This window comes from Rhincodon typus, unplaced genomic scaffold (genome assembly GCF_021869965.1).
Source record: "Rhincodon typus isolate 14 unplaced genomic scaffold, sRhiTyp1.1 hic_rhity00002092, whole genome shotgun sequence".
NCBI classification, from domain to species: Eukaryota; Metazoa; Chordata; class Chondrichthyes; order Orectolobiformes; family Rhincodontidae; genus Rhincodon; species Rhincodon typus.
The window spans coordinates 1-24,409 of NW_025967730.1; the positions used below are offsets into that span (position 1 = coordinate 1).

The following is a 24,409-nucleotide window of genomic DNA, read 5'->3' on the forward strand; positions in this document are numbered from 1 at the left end:
TGCATTTTTTTTTGTGGCCTGGTAACTTCTTTTTAAACTATTCCTGGTTGGGCCACATCTAGAACTGCAAAGTTGGAGTTGAGTACATTCAGCATTGATGAGTTTCCAAAAGTTGTCATTAAATGGGTGTTAGATCCCACTTGCATTTGCAACAAATCTGTTATTTCCTGAATATTGCCTATCCAAAAGGGGCATTGGATATTTTTCAAGTCACTTTCTTTTTTCATGCCATGTGGGTGTCACTAACTGGGCCAGCGTTTATTATCCTTTCCTTTGAGAAAATGGTGGTGAGTTGCCATCTTGAACTGCTGTATGTTTGCTGTAAGTAGATCTACAATGCTATTAGGGAAGCAGTTCCAGTGTTTTGACCCAGCAACATCGAACAAAGTAAGTGGCTTGGAGGGGGACTTACAGAAGGTAGTGTTCCCATATATCTACTGCAGTTGACTTTCTAGATGATGACAGTCAGGGGTCTGGAAGGTGCTGTCTAAGGAGCTTTGGTGAATTTCATCCACATTTGGATTCAGAGCATGGCTTTGCAAAATTGAAGATTCACATGCCTGAATCTAGCAAAACAAGGACTAATTAATTAAAACTTGAACAGAATAAGATAAATAATTTTGGTTTTGTAAAACCAGTGTGTGTGGTTGTATAGTGATGTTTGTTACATGTGACATTAAATCTGGAGGTGAGCTTTTTGTTTTGGATTGTAGTATGTCCTAATCAGTTGAAGGCCTAACAACTCTTGCAAGTGTAATTGTTAGATTTCAAAGTGACAGTGTCCATAATCTGTTGAACAGAATTATTTGAACATGCAGAAATGCATCCTATCCTAGGAAACCTATTTTAGTACGAACTAACTAATTATTTAATCTCTTGATAGATTTGCTAACTCGCTTAACCGTCAACTTGTGATCTTTCCTTCAAGTGCTTGGCAAACAGCCCTGAAAACAAAATTTATCTTTTAGTGTAACTGAAGCCATTTTTTTATGTTCAAACTCTGATGAAATTGACCAATTTTAATATAGCTACTGGGGGAAGAAAAGCCATAGTTCCACAATGCTACCTGACCTTTGATCCTTTGCAAATAGTAAAAGGCTGCATTGTTCAGGCAAAGTACTTGCACTTAAATGGTGATTGTCGGTTAAAACTGATTTGCTTGTGTTGCTGCATGGGGAGAAATTGAAGGGGTTGCCCTTCAGTTCCTCAATAAATGCTTTTTGGATGACAAAGTAGTGAAAGTATTAAGGATGAATTAAAAGCTTTGATACTGTGGATTCTGCTAGAATGGATAGTGAGAATCAATTAAGCTGGAAGCCAAAGTGTAAAACTACTGTCTAAAAGTTTTGTGAAAGTTGAGAGAATTTATAAGCGTATCAGGAGGGAAATGGTAAAATTGGTGCTTCCGTTTTCAGCAATATACTAAGGTTTGTCATTGTGGACAGAAAAGTACGAGCTCTGTAGTTGGCTACAGAAGTGGCAGTTTGGGTAGAAGCAGTGTATGTTCCAAGGAAACTGGAATTTGAGGTGTAACTCTCTCTGACTAAATATTTGAATAAATAAAATGTGAATGGCATTCATTGTAAATGTCAGCATAGGAGCAACACCCACACGCCAGCCCCCAAAAAAATCAGGGACAGACACAAGAGGCAGGCAGGATTTGGGCACTTGGCAGTCTTTGTTCTTCTTCAAGCAGTCACCAGTTCACACAGGGATAGGGACAAAGATTCCTCCCAAATCTGGCCTCGAACACGAGAACACCGTTGTTCCCTTAATCTTAAACTCAGATTGGAAGAGAGATCAATTACATTCTGATTTTCAGTGAGATATAACCTCTTTATACATTTTGTGTTACAATAATCACAGACAATGTGGTCATTGTGTCCTCCCCCTTATCTTATACATACAATCCTGTGAAACACCTAATCAATGATGGGCATTCCTAAGAGAGCCCCAGGTTCCCATGATGTCCTCATGCTTAACAGACATTGGGAGATCCCAAGGCCTGGACATTATAATGTGTCCTATTAATTTGCATTCCAAAGTTACTGTCCATAGTCGTTGGACACTTTCCAGTCTTGTGTGTCTCTAAGGACTGCTTGACTTCTGTTGGTTCATTGTATTCCACGTGCTATCTCTATCAAATTCTGTTACTTCTGTTATATTTTCCCACTGTTCCAACTACTTTAAAATTTGTAATATTCATTTCTACTACTAAGTTAGTTACATGTAAAGTTTTATAACTACTTCTATTGTTAGCACTCTTTAGCTAAAGAGTTGTGAGCAATTTGTTTCTTACAGGATATGCCAGGCCATCCCTTTAATGATAAGGAAACGGTTCCCCGAGGCTGGCTAACTTTCACATCTGTTTGAATGTTTTCTCTAAGCTTTTATTGTATTTTGGTTATATATGTGCATCTATAATTACATTGAAATCTATCTCTGATTATCTAAAGAATCTTTAACCAGAGCCTATTTCTTAATATTGTGAATAACTTTAAAGAAACAACTGATTACTACAATATAACTTCAGCTGTTGAATTAGGCTATCTGTACCATTTGGCTGTCTCCTGGAATGAGATTTATACCCCATGTCTTAACTAATGCTATTCACCTATTGGGACAATATCCTTTCATTAATGAGACTGGAATCAATCACTTGTTGTAGCTTAATGAACTTGTTTGATCCTTCAGGTCTTTACGAGCCACAATCCCATTAGTTCATTTGTTTCTGTTATTGCAGAAGCTTTATCGTCAATGTTTGTTCCAAATTCTCAAACTCTGTCCTTGAACATCCTCTTATTGGACAGTCTGATTGCTGTTTGTGCAGGCCCCCCCCCCCCCCACTTCTCAATGGCACTATTGTCTCACTTAAATGCTGGAGCGGATGTTTCATTCTGTTTTAATCACTTGTATGTCATTTTGTGTCTAAATGCTGGAGCAGGCTTTTTAATTCTGTTTATCCCTTTTGTCAGCCATTTTGTGTCTTTCAAATATGGGCAGCCCTTGCAACCAATGATAGAAATATTTAGATTGTTTGTTTTTTTTTCCAATTGGGTTAATTCAGCAGATCAGGTGAGCAATTCTGCAGTTATGATGGATAGGTCCCTTTAGGGATTCAAGTCAGTGTCTGGCTCCAGTTGAGATAAGGACTGAAGGGACAGTTGGGCTGCGTAGCATGAACTAAAACCAGTGATCTTCCTATTAAACACTCTTGGTTAGGTCGTACATAGAGCATTATCTTATGATCCCTGCTGATATCTGACAAGTCAGATCGCAGACTAGAGTCTAAACAAAAATCAGTATTTCAATTGAATCCTAAGCATGCAGTGGTATAGTTCTGTGTTATTACACAAAAAAATCACAAAATAGAATAAACTAAGCTATTTAAATTTAATAGTTTGAAAGATGCCAAAACCTTTGTATTTTTCCTCTGTTCCATCTATCAAGAGCATTCTTTTAGAATTCTTAAACACCAAATAAAATTCCCTTCCCTGTGTGTCCCTTCCCCATTCATATCTATCGGTTTAACTTGACTATTACTTTTGATTTCTGATCTTGATGGCTTCATCCTTGACTATTCACACAACTGATTTTGTCAGCTTTGAATAACCCATTTAGTATTCTGATCTGGCACCTTCTGATTAAAAAGACTGGCACTGAGATAAGCTAATTCCTAACAGTTCTAAACTAAGTATCCACTCCCAACCCCTCCCCCAAAAAACTGAGAAATTAGTGCATCAACTTTAACCAAGACATCTGCAAACATACCAAACATTTTCCAGGCTATTGATGTTTCCACTAAGTAATAAAAAATCAATTCCTGATCATTATAATTGAATGCAGGCTAATGATCGTCAATGCTTATTCTGTCTGTCTGTAAAAGTCTCTCATTGCAAACAAATTCTCATTAGCACTCCAGAAGCGCACTCCTACTGATTCCAAAAAGCCATAGCTTCAGAATACTGGCAAATTAATCATTAAATACTCATTCACGAAGACACAAACTCAATGCCACTAATTCAAAATCCAAATTCTCAAATAAACAATAGTAGTTTTTTAATAACACCTGACATCGGGGGAAGCTATTGCGTAGTGGTAATGTCACTAGTCTGGTAATCCAAAACACATGCCACCATGGCAGATATTGAATTCAAAAATTTCACTAAAGCAAATCTGCATTTTTTTTTAAAAGTCCAGTATAATTGATGACCAGTAATTATCAACTGTTACAAAACCCCATCTGTTTCATTAAAGTCCTTTAGGGAAGTAAAGCTGCTGAGCTTACCTGTTCTGGCCCTCATCTGACTTCAGACTCAGTAATACGGTTGACTCTCAACTCTGAAATGTCTGGGAAAGCCACTCAGCTTGAGGTGAATGAGGGATGAGCAACAAATGCTGGCAAAGCAGTGACACCCACATCCCCTGAACAATTTTAGGTGTGCAATTTCTAAATGCAGTACTAGAAGGTGTGAGCAAGAGTTTTAGTCAAAGCTAAAAACTTTTAGCGAGAGAATATGGTTAAAGTAAAAGAACCAGGCCAGTAAGTTTGGGGGTTTGTTATTTTTGAGGTGGAGAGTGGAGCAGGTAATGGTTGTGTGGTTTGGGCTGATGTTTAACTGAAGTCTTGAGTAGCAGAAAGAGTCTGTTATTTGATTGCAAACATGGAAGCAGAACACTTGAGAATAAACTAGTAAAACTCAGCTGAAAATTTGAGTACCATGCTGAGAGAATTATGCAAGGCCCTTGAGGATGCAAAAGTGATTTTCTAAAATTTGTACCTGAATGAGTGATGTTCATATGGAAAAAAGAAAAGCTATAACAGTTAAGTTTTAGTTTCAGGGCAAAGTTTGAGATCCCTGATTTGAAATTGAAAAAATTTGTAGGGGCTGTAAGGGGAAAAAATGGGGATTATGTTTAGTCTGATCCCTTTCAAAAAGCTAGACAAGTGCATTAGGTTGAGTGACCTTTTTTCTGTGGTGTTGCACTCTATGCCTCCAAAGATTAAGGTGATTGAACAGGAGTCCAAGAGCTTCAAATTAGGGACTAGGTTTACCTCAAAATCTGGTTATCAGCTTCCCTCTCCGTAGTACAATGAACAGTATCTTGATAAACAGCTAGGAGAGCTGAAGTACATTAAATATCCCTGTGGTCTCCAACCGTGATGTCTTCTGTTCCTCTTTTTTTTGTTGAAGAGAGAAATTCTATGCAACTGATGTCAGTAAATAGCTAACTTCAGATTTATAACCGGCTTAGTATATGTGCCTGAAATCTGGCACTGTGCTATTTATAAATAATACAGCAGAACTCTTAAAAGCCTTTTTGAAAGTCCCTCATCGAACTTTAACGTTTTGTCGAATTGGAATTTTTAACTTGCATTTAAAATTGGGAACTGCAACATTTGTGTAAATAATTTAAATTATAATATGGTGTGACTTTAGTTTGTTTATGTCAAATCTAATTGTTATTTTTTAACTTTATGGCCCCTATCTCCAATCAAATTCCATTCCTGGATGTGTGCAACATTTTTTCTATGGTAATGAATTTTAACGCGTGCAAAACTTTCAATGAAAGTGCACTTTACTTTTCAGGATATAGCTTATGAAATGTGTGAATTTGCTGTTGCAAAGTTGTTTCAATAGCTAATCCTCTGTCATTCTCCAAAATTGGATTCTAGATGTCAAAGCAGCACCTATCATGCCACTACAGACAAGGAGTCGGCTTGAACCAAAAATTGCACCAAAAGCTGTTAAACCTGTGCAGGGTAAGTTTTTTAAGTGAACAGTGTCTTAGCTGATTGGTTTATCCCATCGTACTGGAAACTCAGGATCTGTAGCCTGTATTTTGAGTGTAATGTATGGCTAAAGCCCAAGCTGGGGACATGAAAGATCTGTTCAAGTGTTCTAGTACTTTTCCAGCATTGCTAGTGGACCAGATTTAATTTATAGTGGGAACTCTCTGGCTACTTGAATAGCCTATAGACTAGTAGGCTATTAGTCTCCTAGTCTATAGGCTATTCAAGCTCAAATGCAAATAGCCTAATTTTGTGTCTCTTGCCCTGCTTGACTTGAGTTGCTTCAGCAAATGACCCTTTCAGGTCTGTGGGCAATAATTTAGTTGCCTACTTAATTTTAAGCTGCATTGGGTAACTGATTCAGTTGTTTTCCAACTGGTGCGAGACATTGGTAGACAATACTACAAACAAGTGAACCCACTGCCTTTCTTTTCTGATGCGTTGTGCTCTTTAGACTAGCTATTACTAATGGAAAGGCAGAGACTTCTGCCTGAGATTTAGCTCCTACATTTGCTTTCCCATTAAATGCCTCCCTCACCCCATCTAAACTAGATCTTTCAGGAGGCGACCCATGAAAATTCTCTATGTATAATGAATTAGATGTTTTATGTTAAGCTCCTCTCCGTTGAGAAGGCATATCTTTGGGCTTTAGTTTTGTAATTTTGTATGATCCTCACTGTGATATGTTGAAATTTTATGATCATTTGGTCATGGGAAGAATTTTGTAAACGTGTAGACTAATTAGGAGCAGGCATAGATAATTTTGGCCCCTTAAGCCTCTGATATGTTAGACCCAGGACTAAAGTAGTCATTCAGAAATTAGTTAGTGTTGCTTTCAAATTTGCAGTCAAACCCTTTTTTTCTTTTTCTTTTTTGCACTAGATAATTGGTGCTAAGTGGCTTCAAATCTGCCCTTGAAAGAAAGTATCTGGTTTACCAGGACATGGCTAACCACCGATAGGGGCAACCTTTTAACACCCAGTCATACTCGTGTTCAGGCCACAGCTGGAGAACAAAGTCGGCCTACTGTTTATTCATCTAGTTGATTAAAGCACAAGTCAAAATCTCAACAGTTATTGAAACCGAGTGATACCCATTTTTACAGATGTGATTTTGGTTGACAATACTTGGAATGCTTGATCTTATTCTGAGAAGAAATACTGACTAATCCTATTCTTTTCTTTAGTCCTGAAGTCTCAAGCAGCTATCAACAAAACCAAAAAAATAGGACAACCAGGAGAAAAATCTAACTGCAAACTGGTGAGGGCCATTTATATTGTAGCGGAGTCTCCACTCCTTCATCAAACTGTTTGAAAATATTGATTTTATGATTGCTCCTGTTAAATGGAGTTTATTTGCTGCAATTAAAGTTGCTCTATATTTCACCAGACCATGTTAATATCTCCACTTGCTAAAATAGAAATCTCTGAACATGATGTGCCTGTCATTCGTTTTTTGGGCGGGGAAGAGGATTTCCGGTACACTTGTGCAAAAGGGCAACAGTATGAGGGTGCTTGAAGCAATTTGGAAGGCAAATAGCATCATGACCATAATTGCAAAAGGGTTAGAGTACAATGATGACAATTGTGCTGTAACTGCAGTGTGACCATTCCTGAAGTACTGTTCAGTTTTGGTGTCCATATTTGAGAGAGGATATACTTGTATTGGAATTGGTCCAGTGAAGTTTTCTTAGATTCTCTAGGAAGAGAATCTGACTAAGGTCTAAACTCTCGAGTTTAGCAAACCTGAAGTTGTCATGTTTCTTCATTCATCGGATCGTGAATCTTCAGAATTCTGTATCCCAGAGAGAGTTATGAAGGTTCCATCCTTGAGAAACACACAAGGCTGAGATTTTTGGTGCCTCTACTGAGGACCAGTGGGAGCAGGCAGGAATGTGGATCTGAAGGTTGGCTATAATCCTTTTGACCTGGTGGAGCAGGCTGAAGATGTGTGCTGTGCTCCTATTTCTTGTATGAATGAATCTCATGTTCTGCATGCAGTAGGCCAACTATACTGCTCTTTTAAAGTCACTATGGGACACACACTGCATTCTTGTTAAATATGCAGCAGAGTAGAACTTGGAATATGCCTTTACAGCTATTTTGTCACAGTGAATGTTGTACAGCATTTTTCAATTCTGAGTGGAGTATCTCCCACTTGGTTGTTTTTCCCTTGAAATATGCGAAATGTTTTGCTTGGAACCTGTGTATTGTCTGAAAGAATGCCACGTTGTGACATTAGGATAGTGGCCTGCTTCATTTTGTGATGGCCATTTTGTTGGTCAAATGTACAATGTTTCACAGTTGAAGTCTGATTACTCTGTTGCGTATTTTTCTAATTTTGAGTTCCAAACTCTGGGTACTGGATTACATTGAGGAAAGCCAACTTTAATTATGTAAAACTGTGGAGGAATGTCAGTGACAAAGCCACAACGGGATTATGGAAAAAGTAACCAAATCGGAGGTTTACAAAGGTAGTGAGAATGCCAAGCTTCAAGCTGGTACGGTGGTGTCATTTTATAAAGCAAGGAAACTTGAGGCAGCAAAAAGCCAGAGTTGTAACGAAACAGTGTTCCCGTAGTTCTATAGAGGGGTTTTAAGCATGGGATAAGTATTGATGTCATAAGTGATTACCATCTGAGAGATTTCCCGCTAACTTCTTAGTCCAACTTGGTTGTATACCCTGAAACCTATATTCGGGGCTCTTCTAGTTGATGGAATGCTAAGTTTGGTCAGCTCCAGTCTCCATCTCATTAGATCCATAAGTTTCCAAATTGAAGCCTGCCAAGACACTTCAAATGCATAAAATAATTTCCATTGGCATGCCCTGGGTTTATTAAAAACATTCCATTAAGGTGCCCCTTTTTAAGAATGGAATTCCATTCCAGGTCATAATTTGTCATTGGAGATTTGGCTACCTATTTCCTGTCTTTCAAGTCGCTGGTTATAGATTTTGCAATTGTCATTTGTTGCTGTTTTTGTTATGTAATATTATGCTATGACCATGCAGCTAGTGAATTATTATTTGCGCTTTAAATTGCACATATTTGTTTTCTGCCTCGTCTAAAAGTGTGATGTTGGCTTCAACATGCTCTCGTAAACTTTGTTCCAGAAGGGCATTTGTGATCGAATACATAGCCTGTGATGTCTTCTGGATTAATGACTTTCAACCTCTCTTGTTCTTTAACTTCATCCTTGATTGGATGTAAACAGCACCATAATAGCTGTGTCAAAATTTGCTCAGATTGCAAATGACTGAATTAGCATTTTTAGTATCTTGTTTTTCCAAGTATGGGAAAATAGAATAAAACTATCTATTGACTACTTAAAATGATAGCAGTTTTGTGACATGCAGTGATGACTGACTAAAATGCATTGATGTAATCTTGTACCTAAGCTAAAGTAATTTAAAGCTGGTTATAACTGAAATTAAATACTTCAAACTGTCTTTCAGGTTGTTCACGATGAACCAGTGTCTATCCCCTGTGAAGAACAAGATATGGAAGTCACTGAGAAAGATCAACCGCCAAGTTGCAAGGAACCAATTCAACCAACTGATAATGACACTGGGCTCCAAATGCCACCAGTACTGGGTACTGGACGTGTGGGCAAGAGAATCTCTTTTGCACCTGAAAACTATGTCTTTGCACCCATGCCTGGGTTGGCCCAATTGAAATTTCCCCCACTCAGCCCCCGAAGTGTGAATAATTTCTTTTCAAGTTGTTCTTGGAGTCCTGTCGAGCACGGATCGTAAGTTAGAACACTATAATTCTTCCTAATCAAACGGGTTTTTCATGCATTTGCTTAGTTTGCTACATGTTTTTTCCACTCTCTCTCTACTGAATGCCAGTGATAGTTGTATAGTACTGCTAGCAAATCCATTCAGCACACCCTTGTGAAACTTCACAATTATTCTTACTAAACTGACCGTATTTGGCTTCCTAACTTCCTCTAGTGGATGTTGTGCTAGGTGGAGTGTTAGCAATCAGGGAAAGTGTACTGTAGCTACTTGTTTTCTTTCCTTTGTGCGAAGTTTAATTAGATTAGTGAAGCTGCAATAGTAAAGAGCCATAATTCACTCAGCTGTGTAGAATTCATTAACTGCAGCTAGGTCAACAATTGGAGTTATTTGGCCTTGGCCCCACTTGGTTAAGGGATAGGAAATTTGGCTGTTGTTTCACCGGTTCCTGATTTACTGGAACGGCATATGTTCGGACAAATAACGTGAAGAGCTGATGCAGCATCTTGCTTTTTTTTCCAAATATCCTGATAACTCTCATCAAGACTGGCCTTCCAATGATGGCCATTTGATTGAAGTACTGGAGAATGCTTGTAAAACTGTATCCCAGTGTGTGCTTGGCATTTGCAATAGAACTATTGGGTGAAGGGAGGGAATGAGTTAAAATTGCTACCTAATTGCTTCAGGGCTTTTACAAGATTTTTACTGTCTTCGGAAATAAGATGGATAAACCTTGCTGAATGTGGCAAAGCTGAGCAGTGGTTTTCACTATCTATTAGCATTTCTTTGTGGTCTCGCAGGCTAATGTTTATGAACTGTTTTATTACCATTTAACCAGCTGCATCATTGTGATTTCTCTGATCAATTTCTTTTGTTCCCTGCTCTAAACCTCATGCCCTTTTCTTGCATAAACATTCTTGATACAATACTGTCCAAACTTTCCCACAGTGACCCCATTTTCAATGCTTGAAAATTGTCATTGTGAGAGCGAATGTGAGAGGCTGGTGAGCACTTACAAAAATAGGGGGAATGGGACCTGATTGTTAGAGCAGGAGCATAGTTATTAAACTCAGTTAGAACTTCCTGGTGGCCATTGCTACTTTAGAGCATGTGACCCCATTTGGGTCCTGACCCCTGCTTTGGGAAGCCCTGTTTAACATCTGAATTAAATTCTGTATAGTTGATGAACGCCATTGATGTTCCCATGTGGCCTGGCATGCAGTTCACTATTTATCCATGGTTAAGACCATAAAAAATATGAGCAGAATCGGGACATTCGGCCTATTGAGTCTGTTGTGCCATTCGATGATGAACTGGTATGTTTCTCAACCCCATTCTCCTGCTTTCTCCCTATTACCCTTGATCCTCTTACTAATCAAGAACCTATCTGGCTCTGTCAATGATTTTCTCCAGCAATGAGTTCCACAGATTAGACACCCTCTGGCTGAAGAAATTCCTCCTTCTTGTATCTCGATTCTGCAAAAATAAACATTTGTAAATATGTTTCTCTTTCCTTCTGTCCAGAAAAAATAATGTTGATTCTTCCACAACACCAAATTTGGTGACCAGAACTAGAAGTAAGCTTGTCGCAAGACTTGAGTCTGAGCATTTCCCTGAAGCAAAATGTGAAGACCCTGTTGGTGCTGGTAAGTCACAGTTCTGATGGACTGGTAAATAATTCATTCTACGGAACTGTAATCCTTATGCTCCTGTTATACATGCTGTAAAGCCTCATGACAGCGTCCTGTTGTAGTAATAGCGACCAAAAATGAAATGTTGCTATCAAATTTGAGTTCAACCAGTTGAATTGTTTATTTCCTTTTTAAGGCTGTTTTCATCTTTTAAAATTGCTCCTTTTTGCTTTAACTGGAACTTTTTTGGACATTTAAATTGTCTTTGGGAATGTCATAAAAGGCAACCCAACATGTGTTCAATTCAACATTTGAATAATTATGAAATCTGACCTTTTATAGTGATTGAAGAAGTACCTGCATCTAACAAACCACAAGATTCTTTAGCAAGCTGTACAACTGATGTCAGTGGACCACTACACAATGTTGCTCATTTCAGGTAAGCCACAAAATTGAAATCTTGGCATATAGTAACAATGTTCTTTATTGTTGAAGTATGGTCTAGGTGAGATTCACCTAACTTGACAAATCCATTTTGAAAGATGGTGACTGTATGCCCTTTGATTTGATTAATTTTTGTCACATGTACCCAAGCACAATGAAAAGGTTTGTTTTGCGAGAAGTACAGGCAGATCATGGCAAACAAGGCCATACAGATCAAAGGATGTTCACAGCGAGGCATACAAGGTTTCAACTGCACAGGAGGTGCACAAAAGCAAGGTCAATATTAGATTTGAAACTAGAAAAGTCCGTTCAGCAGGGAAGAAGCTTTTCGTGAACCTATTGGTGCATGTTCAAGCTTCTGTATCTTCTGCCTAACAGAAGAGATTGGAAGATAGTATTACTGGAGTGGGAGGGGTCTTTGTTGACACTTTTCCACAGCAGCGAGAAGTGTAAATGTCTTTTTAGGAGTTGTCCGTGTGTAGTTGAGTAAACATCCTAAGTATTTTGCAAACCAAGCAGAGACAGCATAAAGGCAGATCTCGCTGCCTTCTCACATTTAGTTAGTAGTGAGAAATAAATGCTGGCCTATCCAGAGATACCTACATTCATAGTAAAGCAGCAGCCTCCTTTTAGAAATTTGTGTGGTCCTGAGGTCCATCTTGCTGATTTTTGGGGAATTATCTCATGCATTGTGTCTTCACTTTTCTGTAAGGCAGTTGGAGGGTTGTGATTTGAAAAATCAGCCTGTTTTTTAATGTACGTCCAACCAATGGGCTTTTTATTTTTCAAATTTAACAGATGTGGAAGAGCAGAGTCACAGATCAGCTCCAACGTATTTGTTTTTGTCTTTGGGAAAACAAATTCCGCACAGACTGAATAAATAGCTGATTCGGGTTTGCTGCTTTGTGTATTAGCTCAATATTAATACTTGTTGCAAATGCATTTTTTAAAATGTTAACTATATGTTAAAATGTTAAATATTAACAGATTTGTTAATCTGGGAGAGAATGAGCCTCCTGCCTCAGCTGTGAAAAGACTTGAGTTTATTTTTTGTTTACGTGCCATCAACTGTGCCCTCGATGGCATTGCTATAACAATACAAATCCCTTGATGCTGTCTGAATTTAAATGATTGATTTGAGTGTTTTAAGACGTCCTTATTATCTACCAGTACATATCTAAATGTTAAAAATTCAGCAAATAGCAGTGAACAACTTGAGAGGTAGATTTTTGTTTTGCAATTTGCTGTAAGCTCTTGGTAAAGCTAGAATGTAACTGAACCACAAACCTGTGTCCAATCAGTGCTGAGTTATGTGAACTGGATTGCAGAAGGGCTGCTGCAGTTTAACTTGGTCTTTGTAAATGCCACTACACTGAATTGGCCACAACTAATTTGCTGTCCACTGATACTCAGAATTGCCTTTTGGGAGGCCAATTAGGCCCTACATTTTAAGGCTGTTGTGGTGTATTGGGATTGTCTGTACTTCTAAGCACACATACCTAGATTCAAGTCCCATCTTGCCCAGAGATATGTCATAACATGCTTGGAGAAGTTCGTCAAAAATATCTAGGCTATCATGTTTGAATGGCAATCTAAGGCATCTGCTATAGGAAGGATATTATCAAATTGGATAGGGTTCAGAAAAGATTTACAAGGACTAGATTTACTGGGACTAGAGGGCTTGACATATAAAGAGAGGCTGGATAGGCTAAAGGTTTCCTCCTGTAGCGTAGGAGGTTGAGTGTGACCTTTTATAGAGAATTATAAAATCATGAGGGCATAGATACGATGAGTAGCAAGGGTCTTTTCCCTAGGGTGGGGGAGTTCAAAACTAGGGAGCATAGGTTGTAGATGAGAGGGGAAAGATTTAAAATAGACCTGGCAGCAACGTTTCCACACAAGATCGTTTGTATGTGGAAAGTAGTAGTAGATGCAGGTAAAATTACAACACTTAAAAGATATTTGGATGGGTACATGAATGGCAAATGTGTGGAGGGATATGTGCCAAGTGCAGGCAAGTGCGGCTAGTTTAGTTTGGGTACTTGGTGAGCATGGACGAATTGGATGGAAGGGCTTGTTTCAGTGCTGTTTGACTCTGACTCTGAAGTTTGAGTGCTGAAGACTAGCTTGAGAAATTTGAGCATGAAAATCTAGTAGCGAAACCAGTAGAGGGCTGTTCAGACTGGAAAATGCAAACGATATCATTGATATCACGGTTGCAGGCATCAAATTATCATAGGTACCATGCTGAAGCATGATTATTTTGGATATCTGGGAAAAATGGGTTGGATGATGTTAAATTGAATGTGTTCTTTTGCAGAGGAATTGTTCAGTCGGAGACTGAAAGTTTGACGGGACTTTGCCAGCAGTGGGAAGGGTGGGCTAATTCTGCAGAGATTCCAGATCACGGTAAGGTTGAACTGTGCCAAATGAATCCCATTGTCAAAGCAACTTGCACACTAGCATGCCTTGGATCCTTTTAAAATTGAAATTTTAGAAAACCTGATTTCAATTTCATTCCACAATAGCAGTTTAAAATTTCATTAGTTTTTTTCAATACTTGCCATATTACAGTTCTCAGTCATTTTAAACAGTACATTCATTAAAAATAAGTTACTGACTTTAGATGCCTTAAAATTGCTTATTACATCCTAACATTTACCATTTGTATCTACCTGTCCCTGTTCCTGTGTTTTGCAAGCAGATATAATAATTTCGTGTTTGGTCACATTTGACTTTTTAGCTTGACTTGTTTCTTTATTAGAAAATAAATAGAGCGAACTGTTTTAACTGAACTGACATTATGAATGTGGCAGTCTTGATAAACTGGCAAAAATGATATACCTGAAATACTGGAAGTTTACTGTATTATTGCAATGTCTGAGTAGTCGGTTAAGGGTGCGAGTGAGAGGGCTCTCTGCCAATATGTTTTATTTAAGGCAAAGCTGCATTATTATCTAAGTCATTTACACCGTAAGTGAAGTATAACAATGTATATGCCCTCTGCATTGTGTTTCTGTTACTTAGTGTGTTTTTGCATTTATGTGGACCTCTTAAATAACCAGAATATTTGATCAACCAGAACACTCCTGGTCTCGGGTGTCCATTAATAAAAGGTTTGCTGTATAATTAAAAACTTGATTTACAGTCCAGATAGAAGGAGAGAGTGAAGAAAATGTAACTTTGTATAGCTTAATGAAATCTCACTTGACATAAATTTAAAAATTGAATTGCTTGCAACATGCTCCATTCATGAATATGCATAGGTAATAGAAATTCGGTTCAGTGTTCAGTCCATAAAACCCACTCCATATTCAGCTAGATCATGGCTGATCTACCTAAATGCTTTTTTTTCCTATAACTTCTACAATTGCATTGCAATTTTTAATGTCTAGAAATCTACATTGGACATACTTGATGGCAGAGCTGCCTCTGCTTTAGTAAATTCTAAGGATTTGCCACCCTCTGTGAAGAAATTCCTCACAACTTGGCACATGACGTTTCTCAAAAACCCTTTTGCCTCTACGTGGTCTATATCCCTCTCTTCCCTACCTATTTAAGACGCATCTTGACAGATACATAAATGTTATTGTACTTCTGCTGCCACCTCTGGTATTTTAGGCACTTAACATCTGCTGTGTTTTGTTTATAAAAATCTTGCCTCTCATCTCTTAAACCTTTCCCCATTTATCTTAAACCTATGTACCCTAGGAGGAAGACTGCAACTATAGATTCTTTCCATGCCTTTTGTAATTTTACAAACTGTATCTAATTTTCACGTGAAAATAATCTCTTTCCAATCCTTTGTAATAGCTATTTTCCTCTAAACCAGGCAACGTCCTGGAGATCTTTTCTAGACCTTCTCCAAAGCCTCCACATCCTTCAGGTAATGTGGTGACCAGAACACACTCCAATATTCCAAATGTAGCCTTACTAAAGTTCCGTACAGGTGCAAGATGACTTTCCAATTTTTATACTGTATGCCCTAACTGATAAAGGCATGCCATACGCCACCTTGACCAGCCTATTCATTGTGTTGCCACACTCAGAACTGTGGAGCTAAATGCCTAAATCCTCCTGTTAATGCTTCTAAGGGTTCTGCCCTTTACTGTATACTTCCTCCTGTATTAGACCTTTCACAATGCATCACCCCACATTTGTCTGGCTTAAATTCCATCTGCCATTTCTCCAGCCAATCTATTTCTTGCTGTTCCACTGGTAATCCTAATCACTAGCCACAGCTCTCCCAACCTTGGTGATCAATAGATAACAAGGAGTGGAGCTGAAGGAACACAGCAGGCCAGGCAGCACCGGAGGAGCAGGAAAGCTGACATTTTGGGTTGGGACCCTTCTTCAGAAAGTCCCTTGATTATCAACCTTTGGTAATCATCAATTTTTTTATATATATAAAACATGCAAGAAGTCTCAGCAATGTTCACTGCAAAATGCCACTGGTCACAGATTTCAAGTCAGAAAAGGACCATTCCACCACTACTGTCTATGATCAAGCCAGTTCTATGAGTTCACTGGATCCTTTCTGTATCTGCCTGCCATAAGGGACCTTGTCAAAGGCCTTGCTAAAGTTGATGTAGACAACATCCACACTCTGCCCTCATCAATCATCTTTGTCACTTCCACAAAAAAAAATCAAGTTTGATACATGACCTCCCCTCCACAAAGCTATGCTGCCTGTTTCTAATAAGTCCATCTTTTTTCCAAATGTGAATAAATCCTAAGAACCTTCCCTACCGCAGGTATAAGGTTCACTGGCCTGTAATTTCACAGATTATCCCTTATACCATCCTTAAAGGAACAACATTGGCTGTTCTCCAGTCCTCTGTGACCTAAAAAGGATACGAAGGTTTCATGCAAGGTCCTAGCAGTTTCCTCCTTCAGTGTTCTGTGATAGATCCCATCAGATCCTGGGGATGCATCTACCATAATGCTTTTCAAAACACCAACACCCACCACCTTTTATATCAACATGTCCCAGAATATGAACGTACCCCTTTTTAGACTCACTATCCACCATGTTCATCTCCTTTTGTGAATACATTAGGACTTCACCCACATCCTCTAAGCTCCATGCATAAATTTCCTCCTTTGTCCTTAAGTGGACCAAACTTTTCTCTAGCTACCCTCTAGCTCCTTTTTTATATGTATAAAAAGCCTTGGGATTTTCCTTTAATCCTGTTTTACCAGGGTTGTTTTCGTTCCCCTGTTCTTGCCTAGTATTATTGTTGCTAGCCTTTCCCACTGTTTAGTACTTTCACTCAGGGACATCTATTATCTTTATCCACAAGTAACTTAACTTGTGGAGTTATGGTCACTCTTCCCAAAATGATCCTGCTTTGAACTTCAGTCGCTTTGTTGGCCTCAATCCCTAATAACAGGTCTAATGTGACCTGTTTCCTAGTTGGATCATTGACATATTGCTTCAAGAAACTTTCCTGAGTGCACCTAACAAATGCACACCCTCTGCCCCAACCAATCCAAGCTCCTAGCACTTAAAAGGGAGCCCCAGTCAATATGGAGGAAGATAAAGTCACCCAGTACAACAACATTTTTCCATCTGTCCACATATCTGTTCCTCTGTCTCCAGCTGACTGATGGGAGGCCTGTTATACAACCCCCAACAAAGTGATTACATCCTTTCTATACCTGAGCTGAAGCAATATGGCCTTGCTGGGTGAGCTCTCAAAGGTGTCCCCCATCAATGGCATTGTGATATTCTCCCTAAGCAGTAATACATTAAAGAATTCTGTATGCATTGGTGAGATCACCTCTCCTGCTTTCTAAATGCTAGAAAGTTTAAGCTCCGTTCCTTTAATGTCTTCTCACAGGACAATCTTTTCATCCCAGGGATCAGTTTGGTTGATAGCCATTAGAATTCAATGTTTGTCCTCTTTGCTGTACATTTTGACTTTGCAGCCATGAATATTTTTTCACTCCTTGGCCTCCACTGGATGGCAGTGTGATGTGGTACTGAGCAGTACTTGAAATGAACCTTGAGCTAAACCATAAAAGACTAAAATATCTCCAAAAGGTCTTCCTAAAAGAGCATTCCAGGCGACAGCACTGTTGCAAGAGCTTGTCACTCTGTGTAAGTTGTATATTTCCAATCAAAACAGGAGCTGAATAACAAGTTCTGTGATTTGACATGCAGTGATGCTCTTTTGTTTCTGCTGTCACAACTTGTATTAAAATATCAGTTAAATTTTTAATATTTCAGGAATCAGCCTAATTAGATTTTTAGTTAATCTGCACTTAATGGTCAGTCCTAGCAGATTTTCATGATTTATGAATAAAAGTCCAAAAATTAATTTCTAGAGCAATCGGGTTTTGTATTTTTATGACTAAAATCTTCAAAAATGTGTTTCATCTTCTCATGAAAGCTTTCGTTCCTTCTCAGCTGATCTTTTTGCCTTACTTTAAAGCTGGACAGCATTAGCAACGCTTTTTTTGTTAGGAAAACTTCCAGATCCCTATTGACCTCTGTTTAGCTGGGTTGAAAGCTGACTTGATGGACCACTATCTATTACAACATGTTCTCCTGAACTATTTTGCAAGTAGAAATTTTTGAGTCTGATTCTACCTAATTTGCTGGCTTTTCACCTGTGCATCCAAGTCAAATAAAATGGGATGAATGACCTGTAAATGTTTTAGTTCTCTGAATCTTTTGCTCTGGTGAATAACTAACAATTTGCTAGATCTTCTGTGATAGCACCAGCCAACAAAATTATTTGTTCTTTACAAACTTTCCCTTTTAAGCACCCTATCCAACAAAAACTAACATCCCAAAGTACTCTTTCAAATTATATTTCCATTTAGTTAAGGACTTGATTCGCACAACTGTGGGACAAGCGCGTCTTCTCATGGCTGAGCGATTCAAACAGTTTAATGGCCTTGTTGATGATTGCGAGTTCAAGACAAGTGAAAAGGAAGTAACTTACACAGATCTGGAAGGATTCTGGGACATGGTCTACTTCCAGGTATTTACAGAAGATTTTCTTTGAGCACAGTCAATTTTTTTTTTTTTCCCCACCACCACCACAACAAGTGACAGAAGCTTGTTTTCTTTTCCTGTTTAGGAAGCACTTGCCACTCTCATTCTCTTATTATCTGTACAGTGAGCAGAAAGAAATTAACTGAGGGGATGGCAAAATTTTCTCAATCGTTCATGTTTGATAGCTATCAGAAGTGCCAGCTGTGAAGGCTTCGCATTTCCTACCACCACTGAAATATCTCTGCACAGACCAGGGATTGACCTGGGATTTTCTGAAAGTAGTGAATACTAGCAGATGATGAGGCTAACATATGGGGTTGGCCAGGAAAAGATTGGAAGCAACTGCTTTAAATGGCTGAGGTTGCAGTAAATTGAAGTGATGGAAAAGTGTCATTTCTTTTAGATTGTCAACTTGCAAAAATAAAATGGGTTATCAAAGAGGCTGCTATATTGAGATTAGTGAAAATTTTAAAATTTTCAGTCACTGGCTGCAACAATTGTATCAGCTAAGTTGGCAAAATGAGCCTAAAGGCAACAACACTTTGAGAGGAAAAATCAATCAATAGAATTCTTTGCAATAGTGGAGAGATGCTGCTGAAAACAACGTCCCACTATTGTCTTTCCCAGTTTCAAATATAAGTGTAAGTTTCTTTTTCCCACCAATCTGAGAGAAGTGTGCGTGAGAAAATCTGTTTTTCTTTTTCTCATCCCACTGTGTCAGTTCTAACTTGGTTACTTGCCTCCCAGGTTGAAGATGTGAACAAAAAATTTGAGCATCTGAGAAAGCTTCAAGAAAATAGTTGGGAGGAGCCAAATGAGTTGCTGTCAGTGCCCAAGAAAATGGTCAAGGTATGGGACAAAAAGATTTGGAATTGGTCATTCTCTGTCATCTAGATGCTTTTTGGTGTTTATCCTGTAGTGTTTTGTAAATCATCCAAATCCAGCATATCAGCTTATTTTTCTTTCTTAAAAAAAGCATTGTAGCTATAAGCAAAGGGTAGTAATGCTAATGCAAGCTTCTTACAGTTCATTTGTGCATCTATCTGCCTAAATCAATATCCTGGTCATTGGACCAAGTTGCTTTAGTGGCTGATCTGCTGAAGCAGTAACTTTGTCCTTTTCCTTTAGAAAACAGTTCTATATGCTGCCTACATGTTTCTTCCATACAACAATGTATTCAAAATATAAGTTTTCTATTTTAGACTATGCACTTTCCTGCAAAGCACTCTTTTTAATCCTATCAGGTTACTATGAAAATGTGCCACAGTCTGTAACAGGAATGTGCATGAGTCTTGCAAAAATTAAACAGAGTTGGGAGGAGTCAACCAGCTAAACATTGAAGAGGTCATCAAATGTGGCTGTAAGGCTTGTTGTCCTTGTAAATGTGCAAACTCTTATGATTTTGCTTTCTTTTTAATTCCTATTTTAAGCGTAGCTTTTCAGACTTTATCAGTTGTAGTTTTGACAGTGTGCGTTATCAAAATTTGGTAACTTTCACATTCCTCTGTTTAGAAAAAGGTTGCCATCCTAAAACCCACAGAAGATCTTGCACTTAAAGCCAACAAAACCATGATTGCACCAAAAAGCAGTCTTGCTGCTTTAAAGGCATCTATGAAAGCCAAGCTGAAACGGGAAGTGACCGGCACCAATAGACAGGAAAATCAACAAGATGTTATTGTGTTTGATGCAGGATTCTTCAGAGTGGAGAGTCCTGCAAAAAGCTTTGCTGGTAAGACATGTTTGATGCGAACCAGTCTAGCAGTCTGCTTGTGACCAATTTAAAAACAACTGGCAAAGTAGCCTTGTCTGTGAAACATGATCCAGAAAGTCGAGGTGGGAGAAATATTTTAGATGCTTCCAAAACCTAACAAAAGTTTTGGTCTTCACAAGCAATATAGGCTCTGTATTCTAGTTCACCAGTCAGAGGCTACCATCTCTGCTAGGTCCAAACAGTAAAACTTCAACACTAGGGTTTTTGCATTTGAGCAGTTGCAAAATTGTGGGAAGCTCAGAGGTGTCATGCAATTAAGTGGTCATGCTCAGTGTGAACTGGTTGCTCATTAGGGATTCTACATATATCATGGGGTTTGCTTTGCATATTTACAGAGCCTAATGCCAGCATCCAGGATTCTTCCTGGATAATGAATCCAAAATTTAGTTCAAATCATGTGTAACAGGTTAGGTTTTGAAGGGTTATTGATGTCATGTACTATTATTCACTGTCTACTCCTGAGGGGTGAGACTTGAGGTTAGCGTAAACATATGCTGCAGTACACCCAATATTCACTTGTTTTATTGTAAACAAAGGTGCAGTCAGCACAGCTGATTTTTAGAATCACTGCACGTGGGTGTGAATGAGTTATACATGACAACATGCCTGCCTTGAGTAGATAAAATTTATTGCAACCGTTTTGTAAACTACTAAAATATTTTGTTAGTTAGTATCCCCCTTCATGTTCAGAAGTTTACTCCTGGGTAACAAAGACTTGAAATTCCCAAGCGTACTTTGTAAGCAGTGCGTATTTGGTACTCCAAAGGAAACTTGCATTCGAGATTATTGGTACTCATATGTGTGCAAGGTTACCTGGGCTTTCTGAGATTCACATCTGAGGAAGCAATCCATTTTCTCCTTCCTGTCTCCAAGTAGTTCATCAGCCTACTTTGATCTGAGCATTATGTTTGGGCACAGTTCCTTTACAACCTGCTCAGTGCTTTCTATCACATGATCAACTTTGGATAGGCCGAGCCTGCCACCTCGAAACTCAGTTAACCAGTTGTCTTTTGGCAGGCTCATTAGATTTTTGATCTTGCATATCTAGTTCTGTTCTTCAGCCTTTGCACAACTGATGAAACAAGAATTTCATCTCTGACAACTTCTTGGCTTCCAAGCAACCAGTCCATATGATGTTTGTTACAAGTTTAACTATAACAATATCAAATTCATTTCTAACCTTATCTAAAACACCAGCCTGCAGATTTTTTTTTCTCCATTTGAGTTTTTAAGAATAGCACGGTTACACCACAACAGTCACATTACACCCCTTTGTATCGATGTAGTCAGACCTTGAGAATGAACATATTTCTTTGTTTTCAGTTCAGTTGAGAAAATGCCAGAGTTTGGGCTGAGGGCTGAGATTTTATTCAGAAGCAAGCATTAGTTTCTGTCCTAGCAATGTTCTGTTCTGTCCCAAAGATACCTGTCTCTGCGGCAGCAGCTTTCTTTCTAGTTTGAGTATCTTACAAGCAAGCAGGGTTGGGATAGGAATCTTCAGGTAGTTAGAATTAGAGAACGTTTAGGCCGTCAGACTTGTCAAAAGTTCATCTCATCAGACTGAGAAGTTGTAAAATTTTCTCTACAGCTCAACAAAGAGAAACTAGATGGAGTCCATTAAGTAGAAATGGAAAGATAAGAGTAGAATTTCTGATTTGAATCTCTAACAGTGTTGGGAAACAGGGTGGGACTTTGTTCAATGTTTATGTTAAGATATTTCTAACTAATATTTATAGATGTTTATAGCTTATTTGTTTTGTTTTTGGTATGGATGTTTCAATGACCAGCTGCAGTGTTAACTAACTAAAAAAACTGAAACATGCAATCTATCAAACTAGGTTTCATGTTTGGATCTGACTTTGAGTCAGAAATCCTGTGGCATAAGAAGCCATTCAGCCCATATTAGCACCAAATCTTCAAATGAGTATCATTGCTTACTGTCAATCTCCTTTTGCTATGCCCTTGAACACTATTTCGATCCATTTAATCTCCAATGTCCTTTTGAATGCCTCAATTGAACCCGCCTCCTCCAAGCTATAGTCACGTATTACATTTCACTTCCTGACTACTCAGTGGGAAGAGCTTTTTTTTACCCCCTCCGGTTATATTTCCTACCTCTGCAAATCACTTTAAATCTGCACTCTGGTTCTTATTCTTTTACAATCAGAAATACTTTCTTCCTGTATTCTCTATCTGACCCCCTCGTGATTTTGAAAATCTCTTAGATCTCCCCTTAGCTGCCTTCCCTTTTAAGGAAAACTGTTTCAACCAGCTGTCATAACTTGGTGTTCATCCCTGGAACTATTCTTGTGAATCGCTTCTGCAAACTCCAATGTGTTCACATCCTTCCTATAAATGTGGTGCACACAACTGTCCACAGTATGCCAGTAGTACAGTCAGCTGACAAAAATGGTCATACCTGGCAATTTTTAAAATAAATTTTTTCATGGGATGTGGACATTGCTTAGGAAAACCAGCATTTATTGTCCAAAGCTACTGGCTTGGAAAAGGTAGCGAGAGGCTACATTCCAAAACTGCTGCGGTAGTGATTTAATGCAACTTGGTGATCTGCTAGATCAACCACGTTGATATGCTACTGGAGCTGTGTGTAGACCAGATAAGGATGCCAAATTTCTATCCACAAAGGACATGAGAAAGCTTAATTGAAGTTTAACTGAATTCAAAATCTGACTGCCATGATGAAATTTGAACTTGATCTCTATTATTAATCTAGGTCTATGGGATCCACTTATCTTGTCACATAACCACTACACTACAATTTAATGTCAAAGTATTCAGCTATATCTAAGGTGGATTAAATAGAGACAGTGAAAATTAGATCTTGCTTGAACCGTTAGAGTCATAGCCATACAGGATGGAAACAGGCCCTTTGGTCCAACCAGTCAATGCCAACTATAATCCCAAACTACCTGCGCTTGGCCTATATCCCTCCAAACATTTCCTAATCGTGAACTTATCAGAGTGTCCTTTAAAAGTTGTAACTGTACCTGCATCCACTACTTTCCCTCATGTCTTTTTTTTTAAATCTTTCTCCCCTCACCTTTAAAATATGCCTGTAGTCTTGAAATCTCCCACCCTAGGGAAAAGGCACCTGCCATTCACCTTATCTATACCATTTCATGATTTTATAAACCTCTCTAAGGCCACTCCTCAACCTCCTTTCACTCAGTTAAAAAGGTCCCAGCCTATCTAGCCCCTCCTTATAGCTCACAACCCTCCGTTCCCAGCAACATCCTGGTAAATCTCTTCTGAATCCTCTCTGGCTTAATAATATCCTTCCTATAAAAGGGCAACCAGAACTGGACACGGTAGTCCAGAAGAGACCTCGCCAACATCCTGTGCAGCCTCGACATAATGTCCCAACTCCTAAATTCCTTTCTTTTTCAGAAAAGAAACTAGTTACATGTGCTTTCAGTACATTTCAAGGAGCAAACTTGCAAAATGTATGTTTAAATGCAAGTTGTTTGATACATGGACTATTGAAGTGATTGTGTGATTTATTTTCAAATGGTAAATGGGCTTTTAAAAACAATACAAATTTTAACTAATGTTTGTGCAGCATTTCCCGACACTTGTTCTGTTGTCGATCGGGTTTCACGGCAGCAACCAAAAGAACAGTGCACCCCTGCTAAAGGTGTGTGTGACTCAACTACACCAACCTCGTCTATCCTTTCTACGTGTGATAAACCAAATCAACAGACTTCAGAAAGAAAGGTTTCGAAAGGTTTACCAGAGACTGACTTACCTGTAATGAAGAAAGACACTGGCAGCTCCATGGCAGAAGAGAGGTGAATCTTACTTTCTGATTGCATTTTATTTGTACTTTAAACTAAGGCAGATATTTAGACTGATGTTCATTAGCAATGACTCTGGAATCATGTTGGTCTCCTGAAAACAGTGTCAAGTATTGATTTAACAAGGTGTAGAGCTGGATGAACACAGCAGGCCAAGCAGCATCAGAGGAGCAGGAAGGCTGACGTTTCGGGCCTAGACCCTTCTTCAGA

At 38.7% G+C, this 24,409-nt stretch overlaps 1 protein-coding gene across 1 annotated transcript; it reads left to right on the plus strand.

Annotated features, from left to right (window-relative positions):
- Positions 1-5,678: 5,678 nt before the first annotated feature.
- Positions 5,679-24,193, plus strand: LOC109917462 (discs, large (Drosophila) homolog-associated protein 5; the record flags this gene model as incomplete). Its single annotated transcript, XM_048592948.1, has 10 exons — positions 5,679-5,764; positions 6,981-7,054; positions 9,248-9,543; positions 11,057-11,178; positions 11,506-11,602; positions 13,928-14,016; positions 18,439-18,599; positions 19,361-19,462; positions 20,126-20,342; positions 23,965-24,193. Coding segments are annotated over exons 1-10 (1,454 nt in total), but the record flags the coding sequence as incomplete, so codon positions are not given.
- Positions 24,194-24,409: the final 216 nt, after the last annotated feature.